The 19,354-nt window shown below is 39.7% G+C and overlaps 2 protein-coding genes across 6 annotated transcripts in view; one reads left to right on the forward strand and one right to left on the reverse strand.

The window, feature by feature from the left end:
* The window catches only part of PCMT1 (protein-L-isoaspartate (D-aspartate) O-methyltransferase), a 45,754-nt gene extending 35,800 nt beyond the window's left edge, over window positions 1–9,954 (forward strand). The window contains exons 7-8 of one of the 2 annotated variants that reach the window (XM_047733977.1): window positions 1,122–1,338; window positions 9,148–9,954. In XM_047733977.1, coding sequence (XP_047589933.1) covers window positions 1,122–1,301 — 180 coding nt within the window. In that variant the 3' untranslated portion in view covers window positions 1,302–1,338; window positions 9,148–9,954. The remainder of the gene's footprint in view (window positions 1–1,121; window positions 1,339–9,147) is intronic. The other variant, XM_047733976.1, reaches the window with a different exon arrangement.
* Window positions 9,955–15,649: 5,695 nt separating this feature from the next.
* Window positions 15,650–19,354, reverse strand: part of LRP11 (LDL receptor related protein 11) — a 47,300-nt gene continuing 43,595 nt past the window's right edge. For all 4 annotated transcript variants that reach the window (XM_047733973.1, XM_047733974.1, XM_047733970.1 and 1 more), the window contains one exon: window positions 15,650–17,599. In XM_047733973.1, the coding sequence (XP_047589929.1) occupies window positions 17,445–17,599 (155 nt within the window). In that variant the 3' untranslated portion in view covers window positions 15,650–17,444. The remainder of the gene's footprint in view (window positions 17,600–19,354) is intronic.

The following is a 19,354-nucleotide window of genomic DNA, read 5'->3' on the forward strand; positions in this document are numbered from 1 at the left end:
AGTAGGTCTTGAAAGTTCTCTTCATCACAAAGAAAAAATTGTAACTATCTGTGGTGATGGTTGTTAATTAAACTTGTAATCATTTTGCGGTATATACATATTATCAAACCATATGTCATACACCTAAAACTAACATAATGTTATATGTCAGTTATATGTTAATGAAAAAGATGAAAGGCATGCTTTAGAAATAATCACTACAAAAAAGTAAATACTGATGACCCAGCCAAAAGCATTTAAAATATTTAAAATGACTGGATTTAGGGGGCAAGTCTCCTTCATTTTATCGTAAACGTTGACATTTAGAGAAACAACTCAAGGAATACTTGTAAGAATTACTTGAGTAAAAATTAAAATGGGAAAAATAAGATAGGCTTGCTGACAACTGAAATTTTCATTGAGGACCCACTTTTATGGGATAATCCCATCCAAAGTAAAGTTTCTCCCTTACAGGGTTTGATAAGTAGTCATTACTAAGGCCATATTCCGATGTTAATGTATGACCTGAAAGTGTTCTGACCGGAAGGGCTTTCACTGAGTAGTCTTGGTTTTTCATTGACAAGGGTGTCTTCGGTCTGATGCTATAGGAACTCCAGCTCTGCCTTCCTTTGTCATGGTGCCAGTATTCTTAACTTCAGTCATAAAACCGAGGTTCCCTTATTTTTTGGTCAGTGGTGCCCTAAACACTGCAGTGACAGGATAGGGGCTCCTTGCTGATTTTTGCAGTCCCCTGCTCCCTTCTCCGCTCCAGGCCACAGAGATTCAAAACAGGGGTACAGGCGTTGAAATGTCCTGCTTTGCCTTTGGTCTTCTGAAGAGGCTAGCTCTACATTATGTGGTTAGCTCATACTGAGCCTCCAGTTGTACCACGCACCATGTTAGGTACCGGGCGCACCTCTTGTCAGAGAACTTGGAGTTTAGTAGAGGAGGTCTGTAGGTAAATGGGTAGGTAGTGATTTGAGTAATAAATTTAACAATCAAAGTATGGATATACTAAATGAAGTGCATTTCTGCCTTCTGCTCCCAGACACTGGAAGTTGTTTGTGGTGATGCAAAATGACTCTCGGTATAAAATTTGTAACTTGGTGTGCATGTCTTTTTCTTTTCCTTCTTCTTTTCAGCTGATAGACCAGTTAAAGCCTGGTGGGAGGTTGATATTGCCAGTTGGTCCCGCAGGTGGAAACCAGATGTTGGAGCAGTACGACAAGCTACAGGACGGCAGTGTCAAGATGAAACCCCTGATGGGAGTGATATACGTGCCTTTAACAGATAAAGAGAAGCAGTGGTCCAGGTGGAAGTGATTTTATCTTCTGCTCTTTCTTCTTCCACACATGCAAGGTGAAGGGTGTGGATTCTAAGACATTAGACCACAAGAGCTGCTTTTTTTGGTTGTCACCTTTATGCTATTCCATTTTAACATCAGAAATTCACTACATTAAAAATCTAGAAAAATTTTGCATGAGTCTGCCCTTCTTTTGGTTTAACTCATATCTTTGGGAAAGGGGGGTGAGACTTGGTTGGCACAAAGGTGGGGTTTTTTTTTTTCCCTTGTTTTTTTTTTTTTTTTTAAAGAGGCATTTAGCCACAGTTCAGAACTTTCTAAGGATATTTTATTATCAGCTATTCTGTTTCTGTATTCACAAATCATTTTTGTAGCTGCTCTGTGGTCATGGAAACAAAGGCTTTGGTCTGAAGAGAAGGGGCCATCCTTTCCTGCCTTGTTCATACCCTATTGAACCATTGTTACAAAGAAAAAGAAGGGAAAAGATACTCTTGTCCCAGTTTTCAAAGGTGTCAGAATCCCAGAGAGGACATTCTTCCTCTCAGCTTGCTTTGCTTTCTAAACTCTTTCAATCAGGTTCATTGACATTCCTGTCTAACAACCTGTGCCTGTTTTACATTCAGCTCCTGTTTCAGAGCCGCTATAAGGAATAAACTTCTCGCCAGTCTATAAAACTGGCCAGCCCATTCTGAAGCCACTCTGAATTCCTGGGGAGGGGAGTGGATTCTGTGAGTGCAAAGCCAGCACAGTGCCCAGGTCTCACAAACCCACCCAAAGGGCCAACAGCATGCAGCATAATCGTCAGCACAGCATGGCTCGTTGTAATGCCTCCTTGTGTTTTATGTCTCAGCATTATCAGAGTATTTTGTCTAAAGCCAAGGTTTCTCTCCTTCCTCTCTCCTCCTTCTCCCTTCCCCTCCCTGTTTCTTCAGTGGGAAGGAGTGAGAACAATAAGTAAGGATGGCACTAGCTAAGACTATTTAAAATTCAATGTCAAAATAAGAAAGACTTTACAAGTTTCCTTGTTTTAGAATCTTTATTTGACAGAGGTACTTATTTTAAGATAATTATTTTTTTAAAGAGTAAAATGGTAATTATAAGTTTCATAGACTTCTTAATTTTGTTTTTTTTGGAAAGAGGAAAGATACCTTTGAGTGAATGTTTAATTGCAAAAATGATAATGAATCTAACTTAATTTTTCTTTTCACTTTGATTGGCCATTTCTGGGATATCTGACTAGGAATTGCTTTATTCTTCACATAATGTGGATTTAGCTATTTTCTTTGAATTCTAACCTGGAACACAGCCACTTCTTTAAAAAAAAATTAAAAAGCCATGAGTCCTGTCAGTTAAAATCATATAGTTATTAACAACTATTACAGCCTTCCTTGACTTTGCTTCTAGTATGGTTATGTTGTTATATAATTGTATAGTTGCTGTTGTGTAAAAGGGGCAAATATACAGTGAACTTACCAAAATTTGACATCAAGTGAGAGTTCAGATTTTCATTAAGCATTTAAAAGTTTTCTTTTCTTTTCTGTTTTTTTTTTTTTTAAGACTTTATTTATTTATTTGACAGACAAAGATCACAAGTAGGCAGAGAGGCAGGCAGAGAGAGAGGGGGAAGCAGGCTCCCCCGATGAGAGCCCAATGTGGGGCTCTATCCCAGGACCCTGGGATCATGACCCGAGCTGAAGGCAGAGGCTTTAACCCACTGAGCCACCCACGTGTCCAAAAAGTTTTCTTTTTATACACAGTGAATACTAGTATTGAACATTCCCTTGTAGTTTGATGATGAAGGAATTACAATGGTATTTTGTTTTTATAACCAGACGTGGATTTAGCATGAAGCAAATGAAACTTAAGCCTCAGGACCTTCACATGCTAAGGGGCCTCCCAGCCAGTCTTGTTTTTAGTCCTTTTTTTCCCTTCATGGAGAGGTTCCCCCCCTTCCCAGGTCATAAAAGCTCTAGGTTTCCACAACACCTGTATCCACCCCTTATAAAACTAAACTATTTGTATTAAATTTAGAATAATTTTTAAATTTATGGAAAAGTCATTTACCAAATATATTTAGTCATTTACCAAATATTTAAATATATATGCTTGTTTTTCTTTTTGGTTTTCAACTTTTTAAAAGATTGAGCAATTTTACACATATGTATCACTGGAAACTTTTCTCTAATTGTACCAGGAGGAATTCCAAATTCTGTTGTAAATTTTCTGTTTGTTCAGACACATTTTCCTACATCCAAAGATGTAGTGGGTCTTTTTTGTTTTGTTTTAAGTAAGCTCTGTGCTCACTGTGGGGCTTGCACTCATGACCCTGAGATCAAGAGTCGCTTGCTCTACCAGCTGGGCCATCTAGCTGTCCCCAAAGATGATCAGTTACTTAATTGTAAATCTCTACATTTAAAGAATATAGGTTTAAAGAATGTACAGGTGAAACAAAATCTGAAAACAAAATTGGAAAAAACAACTGCCACATTAAGTATCTTTTGTACTAAAAGAAATTACTAGAAAATAGGGTGTTTCAAAGGGTAAAGCAACAACAGTTACTTAAAATCAAAAGAGACCATTAATATGCTATTTCTTTTTGTATTCTTAGACGGTCAGGGTCCAGAACAGAAGGTATGCTCAGCTTGGATTTGAAACGATTTTAGTGAAGGGTCGTTCAAAGAAATGTGGGAAAGGTTATGGGAATCTGGAAAAGACGTTGACATAACCAGGGTCCAGGAACCTACCATGATAGGCTATAAGGGGAGGAAACAATTTTCCTGGAACTCACTGAGAACAGGGACTGTACTAGGGCCATGGTTACTTAGCTGAGAATTTGAATCTGACCATTCTTGTGGAACTTACAGTCACATGGGAGATCCTCCCCCAAAAATCTACAGAAAACAAACAGGCAATTAGAGTGTAGTGTGTTTAGAAGGGAGTAATTGTGTTGAAGCCAGACAGTGAAGTAATCAGATTTATATTTCAGAAAGATGACTTTGGCTGTGGTATAGAGAGTAGATTGGAAGGGGGCAGAATGACTTTTAGAAACAGAATGTGGTTGTAGCAAGTTAAGGGTGAAATGGTGGTGGCCTGAATTAAGGCAGTGGTAGTAAGGATAGAATGGGGTTGAAAAGAGTCACTTACCATTTTTTCAGTGTCCAGCCTACATCCGGGAATTACAATCTCAAAAGCTCCTAGTCTGTTTTATTGCCAGGTTAGGTGATCTCTGTTCTTTGAGATTTTCTTCAGGATTAATTTAACAGCGCATCCCATGCTTGCTTCTGGACCTTCTCTTGCTTCTCACCAGCCTTCCATCCTTCTCTTCCTGGGGAATCCAGAGCTAGTTGCCATGCCCCCTGAGGGTGAGATCCAATCTTTGCTGAGGAGGGGTGGTAGAAACTATCTGGGGGAAATATGCCCCAGTGGACATGCCGAGTTCTCATGCCAAATAAAGCCCAAAGCCTGAATGTAGACTTACATTTCTGTATACGTCGAAAAATGTCACATAATTTTGGTGGAGTCATAAAAGGGGAGACAACATCAGATGTATGAGCCATAGACCTAGAACCTGTGGTATTCTGTTCATGACTATGAATGTGTAGTAGTTGTATTAGTTGCTTCATAAACTCTTCATATTTTTTTTTATTTTTTTTTTTTAAAGATTTTATTTATTTATTTGACAGAGATCACAAGTAGGCAGAGAGGCAGGCAGAGAGAGAGGAAGGGAAGCAGGCTCCCTGCTGAGCAGCGAGCCCGATGCGGGACTCGATCCCAGGACCCTGGGATCATGACCTGAGCCGAAGGCAGCGGCTTAACCCACTGAGCCACCCAGGCGCCCATCTCTTCATATTTTTTTAAATTTGTATTTTATTTTACATAAGTATATGTAGAAATCAATATTTTGTTCATCATCTGGTAAGTTTTTTTTTTTTTTAAGATTTTATTTATTTGTTTGACAGAGATCACAAGCAGGCAGAGAGGCAGGCAGAGAGAGAGAGAGGAGGAAGCAGGCTCCCCGCGGAGCAGAGAGCCCGATGCGGGGCTCGATCCCAGGACCCTGGGATCATGACCCGAGCCGAAGGCAAAGGCTTTAACCCACTGAGCCACCCAGGCGCCCCAAGTTTTTTGTTTTTAATGGTCACAAGAGTCAATGGAATAAGTCCATCTCTGGTTTGTGAAACTGAGTAATGTTTCTGGATTCTCATTCTGTAAGTGCTTTGGTTATCAGTGTCATCTCAAAGTGCCATATGCACATGAAAAACAAGTTATGAATTGGTTGGGCATTTCTAAGATTGATGGGGTAGGTCCTAGGGTATCCAATTGTTCCTGTGGTCATATTGTTCTAGATTGTCCCTTTTTAATTTCTTTACATACATTACAACATTATGACATTTTGCATCTTAAAGGCAGGGATACATGTTGTTGCTTTTGGAATTCTTTTTATGTCTTTCATAATGCTTTATATAATTTGCTTTATTATCTCAGAAATCCCATTAAGTAGAACCCATTCATGGATTTTGATTGTTGTTTCTTGGTGGCATCTTCTCGTTTGTTCTTGATAAAGAATATATAATACTAATGTTAGTAGGTTAGAGTTATTAACCTAATAAATAAGTTATATATAATTGTACATTATATAATAATATATAGTTATTAACCTAACGAATATGTTTAGCACATATATAATAAAGAGACCTTCTAGAAATTTAGGACATAATACTTTTTATTGTCAGTGATCTACACATGTAAATCAGATGATGATAGTTATGTAAAATATGGAATATTAAGTGGAAAAGTAAATGACTTGAAAGTTATATAGATTTTGGAGTATTAGGATGTGACATTTACAAGAAATGTCAAATTTTTGGTTTTCTTTGGCAAATATCAAATTTTTGGTTTTCTTTGGCACCCTAAATGTTAAAATTTAGATCTATAGACTTAATTTCTTTTTTTTTAGTGCTGTACATTTTCTTTGTTTTTAATAATACTATTTCTGACTACCAAAATAATACATTTGTAATGTAAAAATTTTTAGAAGTACAAAGGATGAAATAAAAATCACCGACAGTCCCAGAACCTAGAGATAACCACTACTAACATTTTGATATTTTTTTAACTCTTTTGTCCATAGTTCTTTATATATCTTTTTTTAATCTTGAGATCATATAGTACCATTATATTGTAATATCCTTTTTCCATTTTATTAAGTGTTATCAACATTGTCGCACACTGTTAGCTTTCTTACAATATGATTTTCCTCCAGTTTTATTGAGATATAATTGACATAGAATTATATTACTTTTACACGTACAATATAGTGATCTGATATATGTATATACTACAAGATAATTACCACATTAAGTTTTGTTTTATGGTTTGAGGTCTTACATTCAAGTCTTTAATCCATTTTGAGTTGATTTTGTGTGTGTGTGGTGTTAGATGGCCATCCAGTTTCATTCTTTTGCATGTGGCTTTCTAGTTTTCCCAGCACCATTTACTGAAGACACTATCTTTTCCCCACTGTATGTTCTTGGCTCTGTAATTAATTGCCTATATATGTGTGGGTTTATTTCTGGGCCCTCTATTCTGTTTCATTGACCCATGTATCTCTTTTTATGGTACTGCCATATTGTTTTGATTATTAGAGTTTTATAATATAGTTTGAAATCAGAAAGAGTGATACCTCCAGCTTTGTTCTTTCTAGAGATTGCTTTGGCTCTTTGGGGCCTTTTATGGTTCTATACAAATTTTAGGGTTGTTCTGTTTCTGTGAAAAATGCTGTTGGGATTTTGATGTGGATTACATTGAATCAGTAGATTGCTTTGGGTAGTATGGGTATTTTAAAAGTATTCATTCTTCCAATCCAAAAGCATTGTGTCTTCCATTAATGTCTTATACTTTTCAGTGTATAGATCTTTCACCTTGTTTAAATTTATTTTAGGCATTGTATTCTTTTCTGATGCAATTATAAATGGGATTGTTTTCTTAATTTCTCTTTCTGATAGTTCATTATTGGTGTATAGAAACACAACTGAATTCTGTATACTGATTTTGTTTCCTGCAACTTTATTGAATTAGTTTATTAGTTTTGACTTTTTTTGTGGTTTTTAGGGTTTTCTATATATAACATGTTGTCTGCAAAAAGAGATAGTTTTACTTCCTTCTTTCCGATTTTGATGCCTTTTATTTCTTTTTCTTGCCTAATTGCTCTGGCTAGGATTTCCAGTGCTATGTTGAATAAAAGTGGCGAGAGTGGGCATCCTTGTCTTGTTCCTGATCTTAGAGGAAAAGCTTTCAGCTTTTCACCACTGAGTATGATGTTAGCTGTGGGCTTGTCATATATGGCCTTTATTATGTTGAGGTACGTTTCCTCTCTACCCAGTTTATTGAGAGTTTCTATCATTTTCCTTTTAAAAAATTTTTTTTTAATTGAAGAGGATATTTGGAAATGTTTGTACTGTGTTGTTGGGCAGTAAGGATATTTATTTATAATATCCTTAATGCCTTGCAATAGGCAAGTCAAATATGGTATATTATTTTACAAAAACAATAGTATCTTCAATTCACATTTTAAAAAGCACAAATGAATTTATGAATAGAGCACTTTGCAAATGAACTCTTTGTAGTTTAAATACTTTAATGCTTGCATGAATTTAAGTAAAATCTATTCTATGAGAATTATAGTGCTTAAATTATTTAGAAGAATATATTAAGAGCAACCAGAATTGGTAATTTGTCATTAAACAGATAATCCAGTCCTCCATAACAGTGGCAGCTTATGGGAGACATAATCTTTAAAATAATTTCTCACACAATTTACAAAATTCAGTTTTTAAAAAGAAGCAATATTATCTTATAGTCCCTTAATTCACCACGTACCTGGAAAATCTTAGTTCTTTATTTTCCCTTCAAACTTATTTTAACTTTTAAAAAACTTTTTAATTTTTATTACAGACAGATTGTAAGAATAGTACGAAGACTTCCTGAATCTCTTCATCCAGAGTTACCAGTTGTTAACATTTTTCCACATATGCTTTCTTGCTCCTTCTTTCTCTCTATATATACACACAGGTCATATTTTTTCTTGAAATCATTTGAGATTTAGTTGTAAACATCATAATTCTTCACCCCTGAGTGTTGAGTGTTGAAGATTGTTTTTGTCACTCAGATTATCCTGAAGTATGAAGCTTTTTGGCTCTTTTGGTAGCTTTATTTTTTTACTTTTAATAGCTTTAATGAGGTATAATTTACATGCCATGCACTTGCGGCTGCATCCTTCCTTCCTTCCTTCCCTCACTGGCACTGGCTGGTACAGTGCTGCACCTGGCTGAGGGAGTGGTTTCCTTTAGAGCTGAGAAACTGCCTTCTGAAATCAGCTGACAGATGCCATCTACACAGGATGCTTTTTCTCCCAGAGTTTGGGTTGAGAATGACCCACTCAGCATTTGTTAGCAGATAGTCTAAGCAATAGACCACATTTTTGTCCAGTTTTGTCAATGTAACTATAAAAAATGATTCCAACTCTGAATACCCATCACCATTTTATGATAAGTAGTGTTAGCAAGATCCTAGGTCTAAAAGTTAAAATTTCTTTGAATTTTTGGCCTTGGAGGAAGAAAGGTGCCTTCAGAGCAAAAACTAATGACTCCAGGGCCTTCAGGTCTCATATTTCATTCTGGAGTAGCATGAGAGATGTTCGGATGGCTGACTTCCATTTTTGCTTTGACTTGGGGCTGTTTGCTTTTTTATTTTTTTTTTAAATGCTTGGGGATGGGTGTGTTTTTACTTACTAATTGTATCTAAATTATTAGAAAGCCAAATTTTGTAGTACGTAACACCTTATATATTTCTCTTTTTACCCCCAGGGATGAACTGTAAAAGCGCCATCAGCTTGACCAGTATATAATATTACAGTGGATTGCTCATCTCAGTCCTCAGAGCTTTTTGAAAACCAACAGCATCACAGCTTGTTTTGGACTTCGTTACACTATTATTTTCAGCATGAAAATGTGTGGTTTTGTAGGGTTTCTAGTTCTTCAAAGAGGCACAGAAGCCGAGTTGGTGAAAGAACGAAGCAGAGTATAAATTTGTGTATTATTACTTTAACACGCCCACATTTTACTTTAAAATATTAAAAGATGGGGTTCCACTAAATGGAAGACTTAGTTTGTGAATTAATTTCGAGGAGTGGTTTTTCTTAGACACTTAATTCTGTTCCAATATTAATTTATCAAAATGCTCTTGTGCATATCAGATAACACCACCGTTCACAAGTTAAGATTCCTGGTTTTTGGATGTCTGTTAGCTGCCACTAAGAAAATAGAGATGAGCTTCCTTTTTAAAGCTTTTGATGTGGTGTCATAGAGTAGCATGTTGTAGATACAATCAGCTGCTTTGTTACCTTAAAACTAAGCATTTGTAAATATTAAAACTTGAGAAGATGGCAGGTGATGTCCTTTACCACACTTAGCTGTTCAGATTGGACGTAACTAACATAGTTCTTCCTTTCCCTCTTTACAGTTTTAGGAGACTTGTAGCTCAGTATCGTTTTTTCTGTTTCTAATTTGCTGCTGATAATGTATATGAATTTACCATGCTGTATAAGCTGGGGCCCGGTCACTGAACAGTTTATGCAGTGCTGCTTTGCCAAATAAAGTTAAAAGTAAAAGAGGCGTGGGTGGTGTTTGAATACAGAAGAAAGAACCACGTGTCCACCAGATACGGAATGCTCTCTGAGCTCACAGAGAGAATTGTGTCTCTGATGCCCCGTTTTACGCAATTGGAGTAGCCTGGATTGGTAACATTGATCCGGCTGTGCGTTTGTAGACTGTGACCATGCAAGGATTACATCTTTCTTCTCTGCCCGACATAGGCCTTGCCCTCTTGTAGAGGAACAGCAAATGCTGAATGAGTGAGTGAATGAACTGACTTTGTGTCAGGGAACAACAGGGTCAAGGATACATGTACCAAAACCCATTTCTCATCTATAAATAGATTTATTAATATAATGACTGGAAAATGAGTTTCTACGAGGGCAGTAGCACTTTGGGATCTTGTTTAAATATTGTGGTCTTAAACCTTTTATTAAAGGATCTTAGGCTTTCTAGGAGTTCTAGAACTTGAGAAAAATATAAACTAGATCTAGTAGAACTAGTACTCCCAGGAAAGCAGCCCCCCTCCTTTGTGCAGATGTGTAGGATTCTGCCAAGTCAGTCCTTAGTGTGAGGCACCTCTCTGCCACCTCTTAAAGTCTTAAGCTTTATTTATTTAAAAATGTTTTTTTATGCACACATCTTTTCACTGGTGTCTCTTCTTGGGCAAGATGTCAGACATAAGAAACCAGCATCCGTCAGCGGCTCAAACTTGGGAGTTTCAGTTCCCTACTGGCTTCAGTCTGCTGCTGTTGGTGCTGCTTCTGGACCCAGGCCATGGACCCCTTGGGGGCAGGACTCAGTGTCACTTGAGGTAGTTTCAAAGGTTAGGTTTTCTTTAGGTCTTAAATTGATTCTTAAACTTATTCACTAGTCTATATCCTTCATAGCCATTGCCAACATCTTATTACTTGAAAATCCCTTATATTAGGTCTTGGGGTGAGAAAAAGTGCTTACTCTGAAGGAGTTTACAATCCATCCGAGGGGGCAGTTTATAAACACAGTAGGGCCAAGTGCCACCTGATGGGTATAGACAAATGCCACGCCACGATTACTGTTGGGTTCTACGCTTTTTTGTGAATTAAAATTTTTAAGTGTTGAAGAAACAGGAATGGATTTTAAGGGAGCATCAATAAGTGGCCGAGATAGCAATAATGAATTTTAACTAGGTCAAAGAACGTTCTTGTTAAGGGAGCTGTATTTATAGATGTGCTGGTCAGAGATAAGAAATATCTCTTTAATCTGTAGTATTCACAATCGCTATAATATTTTAGCATGCTGTTTTTTCTTCATAGAAATTATTCCTTCACACAGTATAAAGAGGACACTGAAAATATTTCTTAAAGTTCCAGTTTTATGAGATCCTATTGAAATAAGGTGTTTTTACAGATTTGATTTTATTAAAGGGCAAATCTAGCTCCTGCTTAAGAATAAAATCAAGAATTCCAGTTTCTTTTTTTTTTTTTTTTGAGATTTGGTTTATTTATTTGACAGAGAGACAGAGAGAGAGAACACAAGCAGGGGGAGTCGGAGAGGGAGAAGCAGGCTTCCCGCTGAGCCGGGGGCTCCAGGCAGGGCTCAATCCCAGAACTGTGGGATCATGACCTGAGCTGAAGGCAGACACTTAACCAACTGAGCCCCCCAACCACCCCAAGAATTCCAGTTTCTAATGAGCATTTCAACTATTTTCCAATCCGTAAGTTAAGGGGAAAAAATGACATTTTAGGAAAACAATACATTAACATTGTGCAAATATTTAGAATTCCATTGCCCTGATTTTTGAAAACCACCATTGCTCAAAAAAAGTCAATTACACTTTTTTTTCTTTAAGATTTTATTTACTTGGCAGAGAGACAGCAAGAGAGAGAACACAAGCAGCAGGGAGTGGGAAGGTAGAAGCAGGCCTCTTGCTGAGCAGGGATCGAAATGGGGGCTCAGGGCTCAATCCCAGGACCCTGGGGTCATAGCCTGAGCTGAAGGCAGATGCTTCATAACTGAGCCACCCAGGCACCCCTCGATTACACTTTTTAAGTTGACTATAATGTATCTATCCTAAAGCATCTTAAAAATTCCATTTTTATTTTATTTTTAAAAAAGATTTTATTTATTTGTCAGAGTGAGAGAGCACAACCAGGGAGGAGCAGCAGGCAGAGGGAGAGGCAAGTGGAGGGAAGCAGGCTCCCCGCTGAGCAAGGATTCCCAAAGCGGGACTCCATCCCAGGACCCTGGGATTGTGACCTGAGCGGAAGGCAGACGCTTAACCGACTGAGCCTCCCAGGTGTCCCAAAAATTCCATAGGATAACATGTTTTAGTAATAATCTAATGCTCATGAATTTTTTGAAGCCATTCTTAGCAGCAGATTGTCAACGAAGAAGTAGAGCTCCTCCCTCATCAGAGAGGGAGGTGTTTCTGGTTTTCAGCTCAATGTTAACAAATTTTCCAGCGGTTTGGTATGGCATGAAAAGAGCTCATATGACAATGGTCATTGAATTCTAATGTAAATGAAATAGCAAACGGGTAATTTTTTAAATGTTCTAAATGGGGTTCAAAAAGCCAATAACAGGTAAGTGCTAAAATTTTTAGAGGGTATAAATCATCACTTCCTCCTACAACTTAGTTCTTTAGAGAACTACACAAGTAAACAGAAGTGTCTTATCAGGATTCAGTTTCATTTCTCTTGATTTCTCCTCCCATTTTTCAGGAAGATAACTCTGTTTCGTCCCCATGTGTTTAAAAGGGTGGCCAAAATAGATGGCCGGTAAGAAAATCCTGCATGAAGAAAACTGGCTGGGCCACGTGCCTGAGGAGTTTGCATGTGTACTGTTATATCATAAAAATGAAGCAAGTCCTAGAGTTTCCTTATCTTTAACCCATCTACCAGTGCTCTAATAGTAGGTGTTAACTTCCTTCCCCTCCCCTGTAATAGGTGTTACTTCACCTTAGTAACTGTGTGGTCTGGGCCAGGACTCTACGGAGTGCTCCCTTGCTTGGGGGAAGAGAACATCTGACTTTTAGTTCCCATAGATGCTATCTGGAGTCAGGGAATCCCTCTCTTCTCTTTTCCCCCTTGTTCCTTTCCTGCATGACAGCCGAGGGCTGCTGGAGCCAAAGAACTCATTCTTACTCGGGAGTGTCCTAATAGGATAGGCATCACGAGAGGAATACTTTTTTGTTCAAAGGGCAGGTGATTCCAACACTGAAGACATTTTAAATATGAGAGGGCAGCAACCCAGAGGCCTAGGGCAGCTGAGGACATTTATATTTGAATTCCCACGCCCCAGACACATCACTGTGCAACAGCCCCGGCCCCCTGCCAAAAGATCACATCACAGGGAGCGATTTTTTTTTTTTTTACCAGCCCCATTTATTTATGTTTTTTGGTGATAATCCTGTCAAGATTAAGCTTACAAATTATATTATAGATGAAAGCCTGCAGGATTTCCACATTAACACAATTGTGTCAGTTGTAAATAATTTATAAAAAAGGATATTTGCTGGGGAAAAATACTTTAGGATCTTGGCTACTGTATGCAATTAGCTTGTAGGGAACGGTTTTGCATCAAGTAGGCCGGAAGGTACAAGTGGGGATGTAAAGGAGAATCAAACTATCGCCCCTCAACAGTAAACAACAGTGAAGGCATGATCTCAGATTGCACAGCTCATGGTTCTTTCTCATTTCTTCGTTCTTCTATACACACATCTCTAGATTACACAGATTTTTCTCGATCTGTTTTTATCTGTGAAACTGCTTTGTTTAAATATGAGAACATAGCTTTTTGATTTATTTGGAATTTTGGGTCTTCAGTCTTACAAAATGATGATGAATGAAAATAACTTTTTTTTAAGTCCATATACTCAATACAATTTTCCCTAAGCTTTTCAGTAAAAGTTAAAGTAATTTTAAAATGTGTTTTGAGGGGCTCCTGGCTGGCTCAGTCAGAAGAGCATGTGACTCTTGGTCTTGGGGCTGTGAGTTTGAGCCCCAGAAAGGGTGTTGAGATTACTTAAATAAAACTTAAAAAATTTTAAAAAGTGTGTTTTTAGAAGTTTCCTAAGTTTTGAAATGACTGTATAGAAATATCTTTAAACTGAATGATATTGTATGTTGATCTCTTTCCAATTTACAGTGTGGTAGCTCACATCCAAGACTCAGAGCTGAGGTGATGGGAGAATTAAAATGAGTAGGAATGAAGACACACTGAGAGACTGTACATGAAGCAAAGGGAGAAGGCTTGGTTCTAACCAGTTCATCTCTGGACACATTTGGGTTTCCATGTGTCTAACCTTATTTACATCCTTGGTGGTTTTATATTTAACCAAAAAAACCAAAAAACTGTTTGCTGTTCAAATAGCCATGAAATATGCACTTTATTTAGGATTCTAGAATTGAGCAAGACCAGAGAGCTCAGAAAAATGCGGCCAGTGCCCAAGAAAAAGTCAGCCACACAATTGCTTAAAAAGCCAGGGAGATGAGAACATTTGTGAAGAGCAAACTGCAAGCGAGGCTTTTCCCTCTTTCTGTATGGTGCGGGCAGTTTTTCATTAGAATTACCATTCAGTTTTAATGTCGTCAGTTGCAGAAAACCTGGAGTCCAGAAAAGAAAAGTAACTGAAGTCACTATGATAGGAACAAAGTGGAGCAATCCCTAAACAGGAACTTGGGGACAGTATAACTTAACAGAGACCCCAAATGACCATCTCAGAGGCTTGGAAGCTTGGAAGCTTCTGTTACGTGGCATCATTGCTGCGATGTGGGCAGAACGGGAGAGGACACAGATGGTGCCTGGGCTCCTGGGCACACCACACCGCGGTACGTTTCTATACGTGACATTCAGGGAAATCATCAGCAAGGTCTGCCTCAAACCCCCAAAGTGAAGAATAGAAATCTGCATCTCTGCGTCTGGGTTGCGGGAAAACAGTGAAGAAAACTTGAAACAGCCATCAGTGGCTGAGAAGGGTCGCTGATTGTGAAAGTGAATGGTGGAGCCAAATCACAGATGATGAAAAGGCAGTAGGAGTAAGATGAGGCCTTCTGTCATCTTCCCGTGGAAGAGAACAAATCTGATCCTCAAGCGACTGGAGACGTTCAAATGCTTGGGGAGGGATGGTGACAGCTATTGTCTACTTGTTCTGAGAATTAGAGCAAAGAAGCTGTATGGTTTCTTTTTTTTCTTTTTTAAGGTTTTATTTATTTGAGAGAGTGTGAGAGAGAGAGAGAGCATGAGATGGGGGAGGTCCAGGGGAGAAGCAAACTCCCCACTGAGCAGGGAGCGCATTGGGATGGGACTCGATCCTGGGATTCCGGGATCATGACCTGAACAGAAGGGCAGTCACTTAACCGGCTGAGCCATCCAGGGGCCCAGCTGTACATTTTCTGAAAGATGGCTTACGTGGGCCTTTTCTCTCTCAGGAAAAGACACATGAGACACAAGAACATGTTTGAGCAATAAGTAGTGGACAATCTTCTCTTTGAAATTATTTTTAAATTATCTTAGATGCAAAACTCCTCCAATCAGATACAGGGAAGGTGACTTTTAGAAGTCCCATTCAGTCCATCTGACAATATAACTATTTTGTAGACCTTGATTCTCCTTTAATTCTTAATTTCCCCCTTTGCAAGATAAGGTTGATATGATTAAATCCAGGTAATATAATAACAGCTCAGTAAAAGCAACTTACGATGATGATTAGATTAAAAGGTTATTTAGAAAGGCGTAAGAATAAAATACAATTTATTAAAGGGATATTGTACACATGGAGGTGGACATCTTTTCTCAAGTATTTCAACACCATAGCAATGCTAAACCATGTTTAATTTCTTCATGTATAAAAAGATGTGCCAAAAGATGAATGCCTTATCAGTTTTTATTTTATTGGGTATGGCTATAGGTGACACCCTTTCTCTAGAAAAGCAAACTGCAAAGCGTCACAGAGAGTACAGATATCCTAAGGTCATTTACACGGTCATTTCTCCAGTCTGCCCCTGAGGAGAACATTAAATCTTTGCTCAATTCTAAACATTCAACAAAATGCATGGACCTCTTGGGAAATAAAAGTAACCAATTTCTTTGTTTTTTCTAGAACTAATTTTCCATTTATTAATGTACTCTCTTATATTTCTGACCCATATTAAGCCCTTTGCAAAAGGGACAACTTACCTCAGGTTCAGCCTGAAAATAAAGTGTTCTACAGTTTTGATTCAAGTATTTTAGAAGATTTGCCCATTCTGATAAGAAGCCATGTTATATAAATAGTAATATGGGAGTGTAGACAGGCACCACACGACAGAGTCCTCTCAGGAGGAGGATTTCTAGGAGGTGTATAATCCCGGCATGAAGTGATGATGGGAATAATTCGCCTTTAAAATCCTACAGACTAAAGGGAGAGGATGCTAAGCTAGATGCCAGTTTTCTGTAAAGAATTTGTGCAAGGCTGCTTTCTGTTCTGGGAAAACATGAGCCTGCCATGAACAGATTGCCTGGCCTAACATCTTACAGTGCTAAACAAATGATGGAGAAAACTGGCCTATTCCACCAGATGCAAGAACCTGCTGATACTTCTACATGGGACATTTTTACAAAACCGCACCTAGAAATCCGCTCAGTGTTCTGCTTTTCAATTTGAATGCATTTTTCTCTTCCATCAACACAGATTCCTGTTGAAAACCAGTGACTGTATAAGTAAAGCAGCTGTGTTCTGGACTATAGGGCCGTGTCGAGTAAATTCGAGAAAGTCTTAATTTAGGTCCTCTTGGCATTGTGCCCTCGGCTAAGTTTGTGTTAAACGTTTGACCTACCACCCCTGCTGCCACCATGGTTTCCTATCTCCCTCCAGGACCATGTCACAGCTAGTTGTAATCCAGAGTCAGGGCGTCTTCTCCCAAAGGCAAGCCTGAGGGGACAACAGCCACTCAGGGGACCTAAGGTCAGAGGCCCTGGGATAAACTCACCCCACCTGCCCTGACGCCTCCTCGACGTGTTCGCGAGGGTTACGATTTCGACATTCCTGCCTGAGGTCTAAACTCACTTTGATACTTTCTCAGAAGTAGGTTTTGAAGGGGAGAAAAGAAAGGAGGGCACTGGAACAGGAAGGCCTCCGAACAAGAGAAAGTTGTGCGTGAAGTGGTCCAGGGCTGCTGGGGGCCACTGGTCGGCTTCTGAACAGTAAAGGGTTAGCATTGTCATTCGAAGGCCGCCCCTCAAGAGCCCGAATTTTCTGCCTTGGCTCAGGGCAAATTACTATTTTCAGGGACAGCGTGCCTAAATCAGAATTAGATTCGTGAGTCTTTACTCATTTGGATTCCTCTCTAAATTCCCAAACATCTCACTTACTCCTCAAAGAAACTCTTTCTACAATAAATAAAAACAGGTTTGGGGTTTGCAGAATTTTCTGGGGTTTCGGTATTTTTCTCAGCCCAGTTCAGATCAAAGAGGTTATAAAGATGCAGAACCAATCTATGGATCAATGATGAGGAAAACAGCCTCGCCCCCTGCCCCTCGAGTGACATTTGTCACAGATACATCCCGTTGATGAGGTAGTCAGACTCCTCAGACGTGATGGGCCGAGCTTTCTTCAGTCTCTGTTTCACCAGGCGCAGCCGGCAAGCAACCATGAGGAGCAGCAGAGCCGTGATGGCCAAGCCCAGGGCCAGTGGCAGCACCGCGCCTGTGAAGCGGGAAAAAGCAAACAGGGTGGGTCAGCGATCGGCCACGATGACGCCCCGGTTTCCTGCGGGACAAGCGCTTGGCGGGCACTGTTCCAGTTCTTCTGAACCATTCCAAAAAGCAGGGCCTTGTCCTATCACCACTTTACAGGGGAGCTAAGTGTGCAGGTTACGTCATGGGTCTGAGAGCACGTGGGCTGTGAAGGGCAGGTGTATTGCTCCAACCCACACTTCTTTCAAGCCACATCCTGTACCGAGCTCCTACAACATGTGGGTAGCATAGCGGGCCCCAGGGTTGCAGCCGGACCACCCCCACACTCCGCCCCCCGCTGCAGCAGACTGAACGGACCGCGGGGAAGACATGGCACCCAGGGGAGCGGCTTTCAGCGCAATCACAGATGACACTGGGGGATTTGCATGTGAGCAGTCTCTCGGAATAAGTATGGACTCACTCCTGATTTCTTGTACTGGTTAGGGCTTGAAGAAATTCACTTTCTTTTCTAAATCCAGAGAACCTGCCCTCAGCCAGTAAGAACCACTGTTGAGAGCCAACTTCCAACTACACTGGCCTGATTCCGGCTAAGGGTACTTGGTACTTGGTACTCTCTAGTCCCCTTTCCCCGAGTCTCTCCTGGGGGGTGCGTCCCAGACGCAGCAGCCTCTGGAGGCCGGCAGAAGTCTGGAAGGGACAGGGTGTGCCCCGGTTGGTGTTCCTGATCAAGCTCCGTAGGCCCTATTCTTAGTCTGACCTACTCTGGAGCCAGACCAGGCTTGGAGGCGATATGGCGGAGCTACTTTTAGCTTGCAGGGGTCTTGCCAACCCGTGGAATTAAAGGGATAAAAATGCCCATCGCATAAGCTGCTTCCATAACCTTCCCTCTCGTTCCTTCCCTTACTCAGGCAGCATTCAGTCAGGGCTATGTGCCTGACACAGAGCTGAGTGCTGGTGACCCACAGTAGGCCCGAGCTACTGAGGCCTGGCACTGTCCTAAGTGCCTTTTTAAAAAAATGATATGTATATTTTTTAAAGACTTATTTATTTAGACAGAGAGAGAGTTTTAAGCAGACTCTACACTCAGTGTAGAGCTGACATGGGGCTCAATCTCATGACCCTGAAGTCATGACTTGAGCCGATACCAAGAGTTGGACACCTGATGGACTGAGCCCCCCAGGCGCCCGCACTCTTCTAAGCGCTTTATGGTAGAAATCATTTCATTCTCACGACCACCATATGAGTTGGCACTATTATTCTACCCATTTTGCAAATGAAGGAACTAAGACATCAAGAATGGAGTGACTTGTCTAAGCTTGTAAGGTCGGTGGCGGAGCAAGGACAGGGCCCCAGGCTGGCAGCTCCAGACCTACTACCATACAGAACTTCTCCAAAAGGGAAATGAGATCATGATTTTTAATGACTTCAGGTCTGGTAGACAAACGTTTAAATGAAAACATACCATTAAGTACTATAATTACTGTGATAGAATTAGATAGGAAGTGCAGATGTAAAAGGAGTGGTTCGTGTATCCGGTTCCTAGGATTTTTGCTCCAGTGGTTTAAATGTATGATGGAGCTTCTTTGGGGGTGGGCTGGGGAGATTAAGTGTATTTTCTGACATTTTTGCATTGAGATGCTTATACATGTTCCAGGTAGAATTTTCTTAAGGTTTCTGGAATTTTGTTTTAAAGATTTATTTATTTTATTTATTTGAGAGAGAGAGGGTGAAAGAGAGCATGCCCCCTTGGTAACAGGGGAGAGAC

The sequence above is a fragment of the Lutra lutra genome, chromosome 6, assembly GCF_902655055.1.
Source record: "Lutra lutra chromosome 6, mLutLut1.2, whole genome shotgun sequence".
Taxonomy (NCBI): domain Eukaryota; kingdom Metazoa; phylum Chordata; class Mammalia; order Carnivora; family Mustelidae; genus Lutra; species Lutra lutra.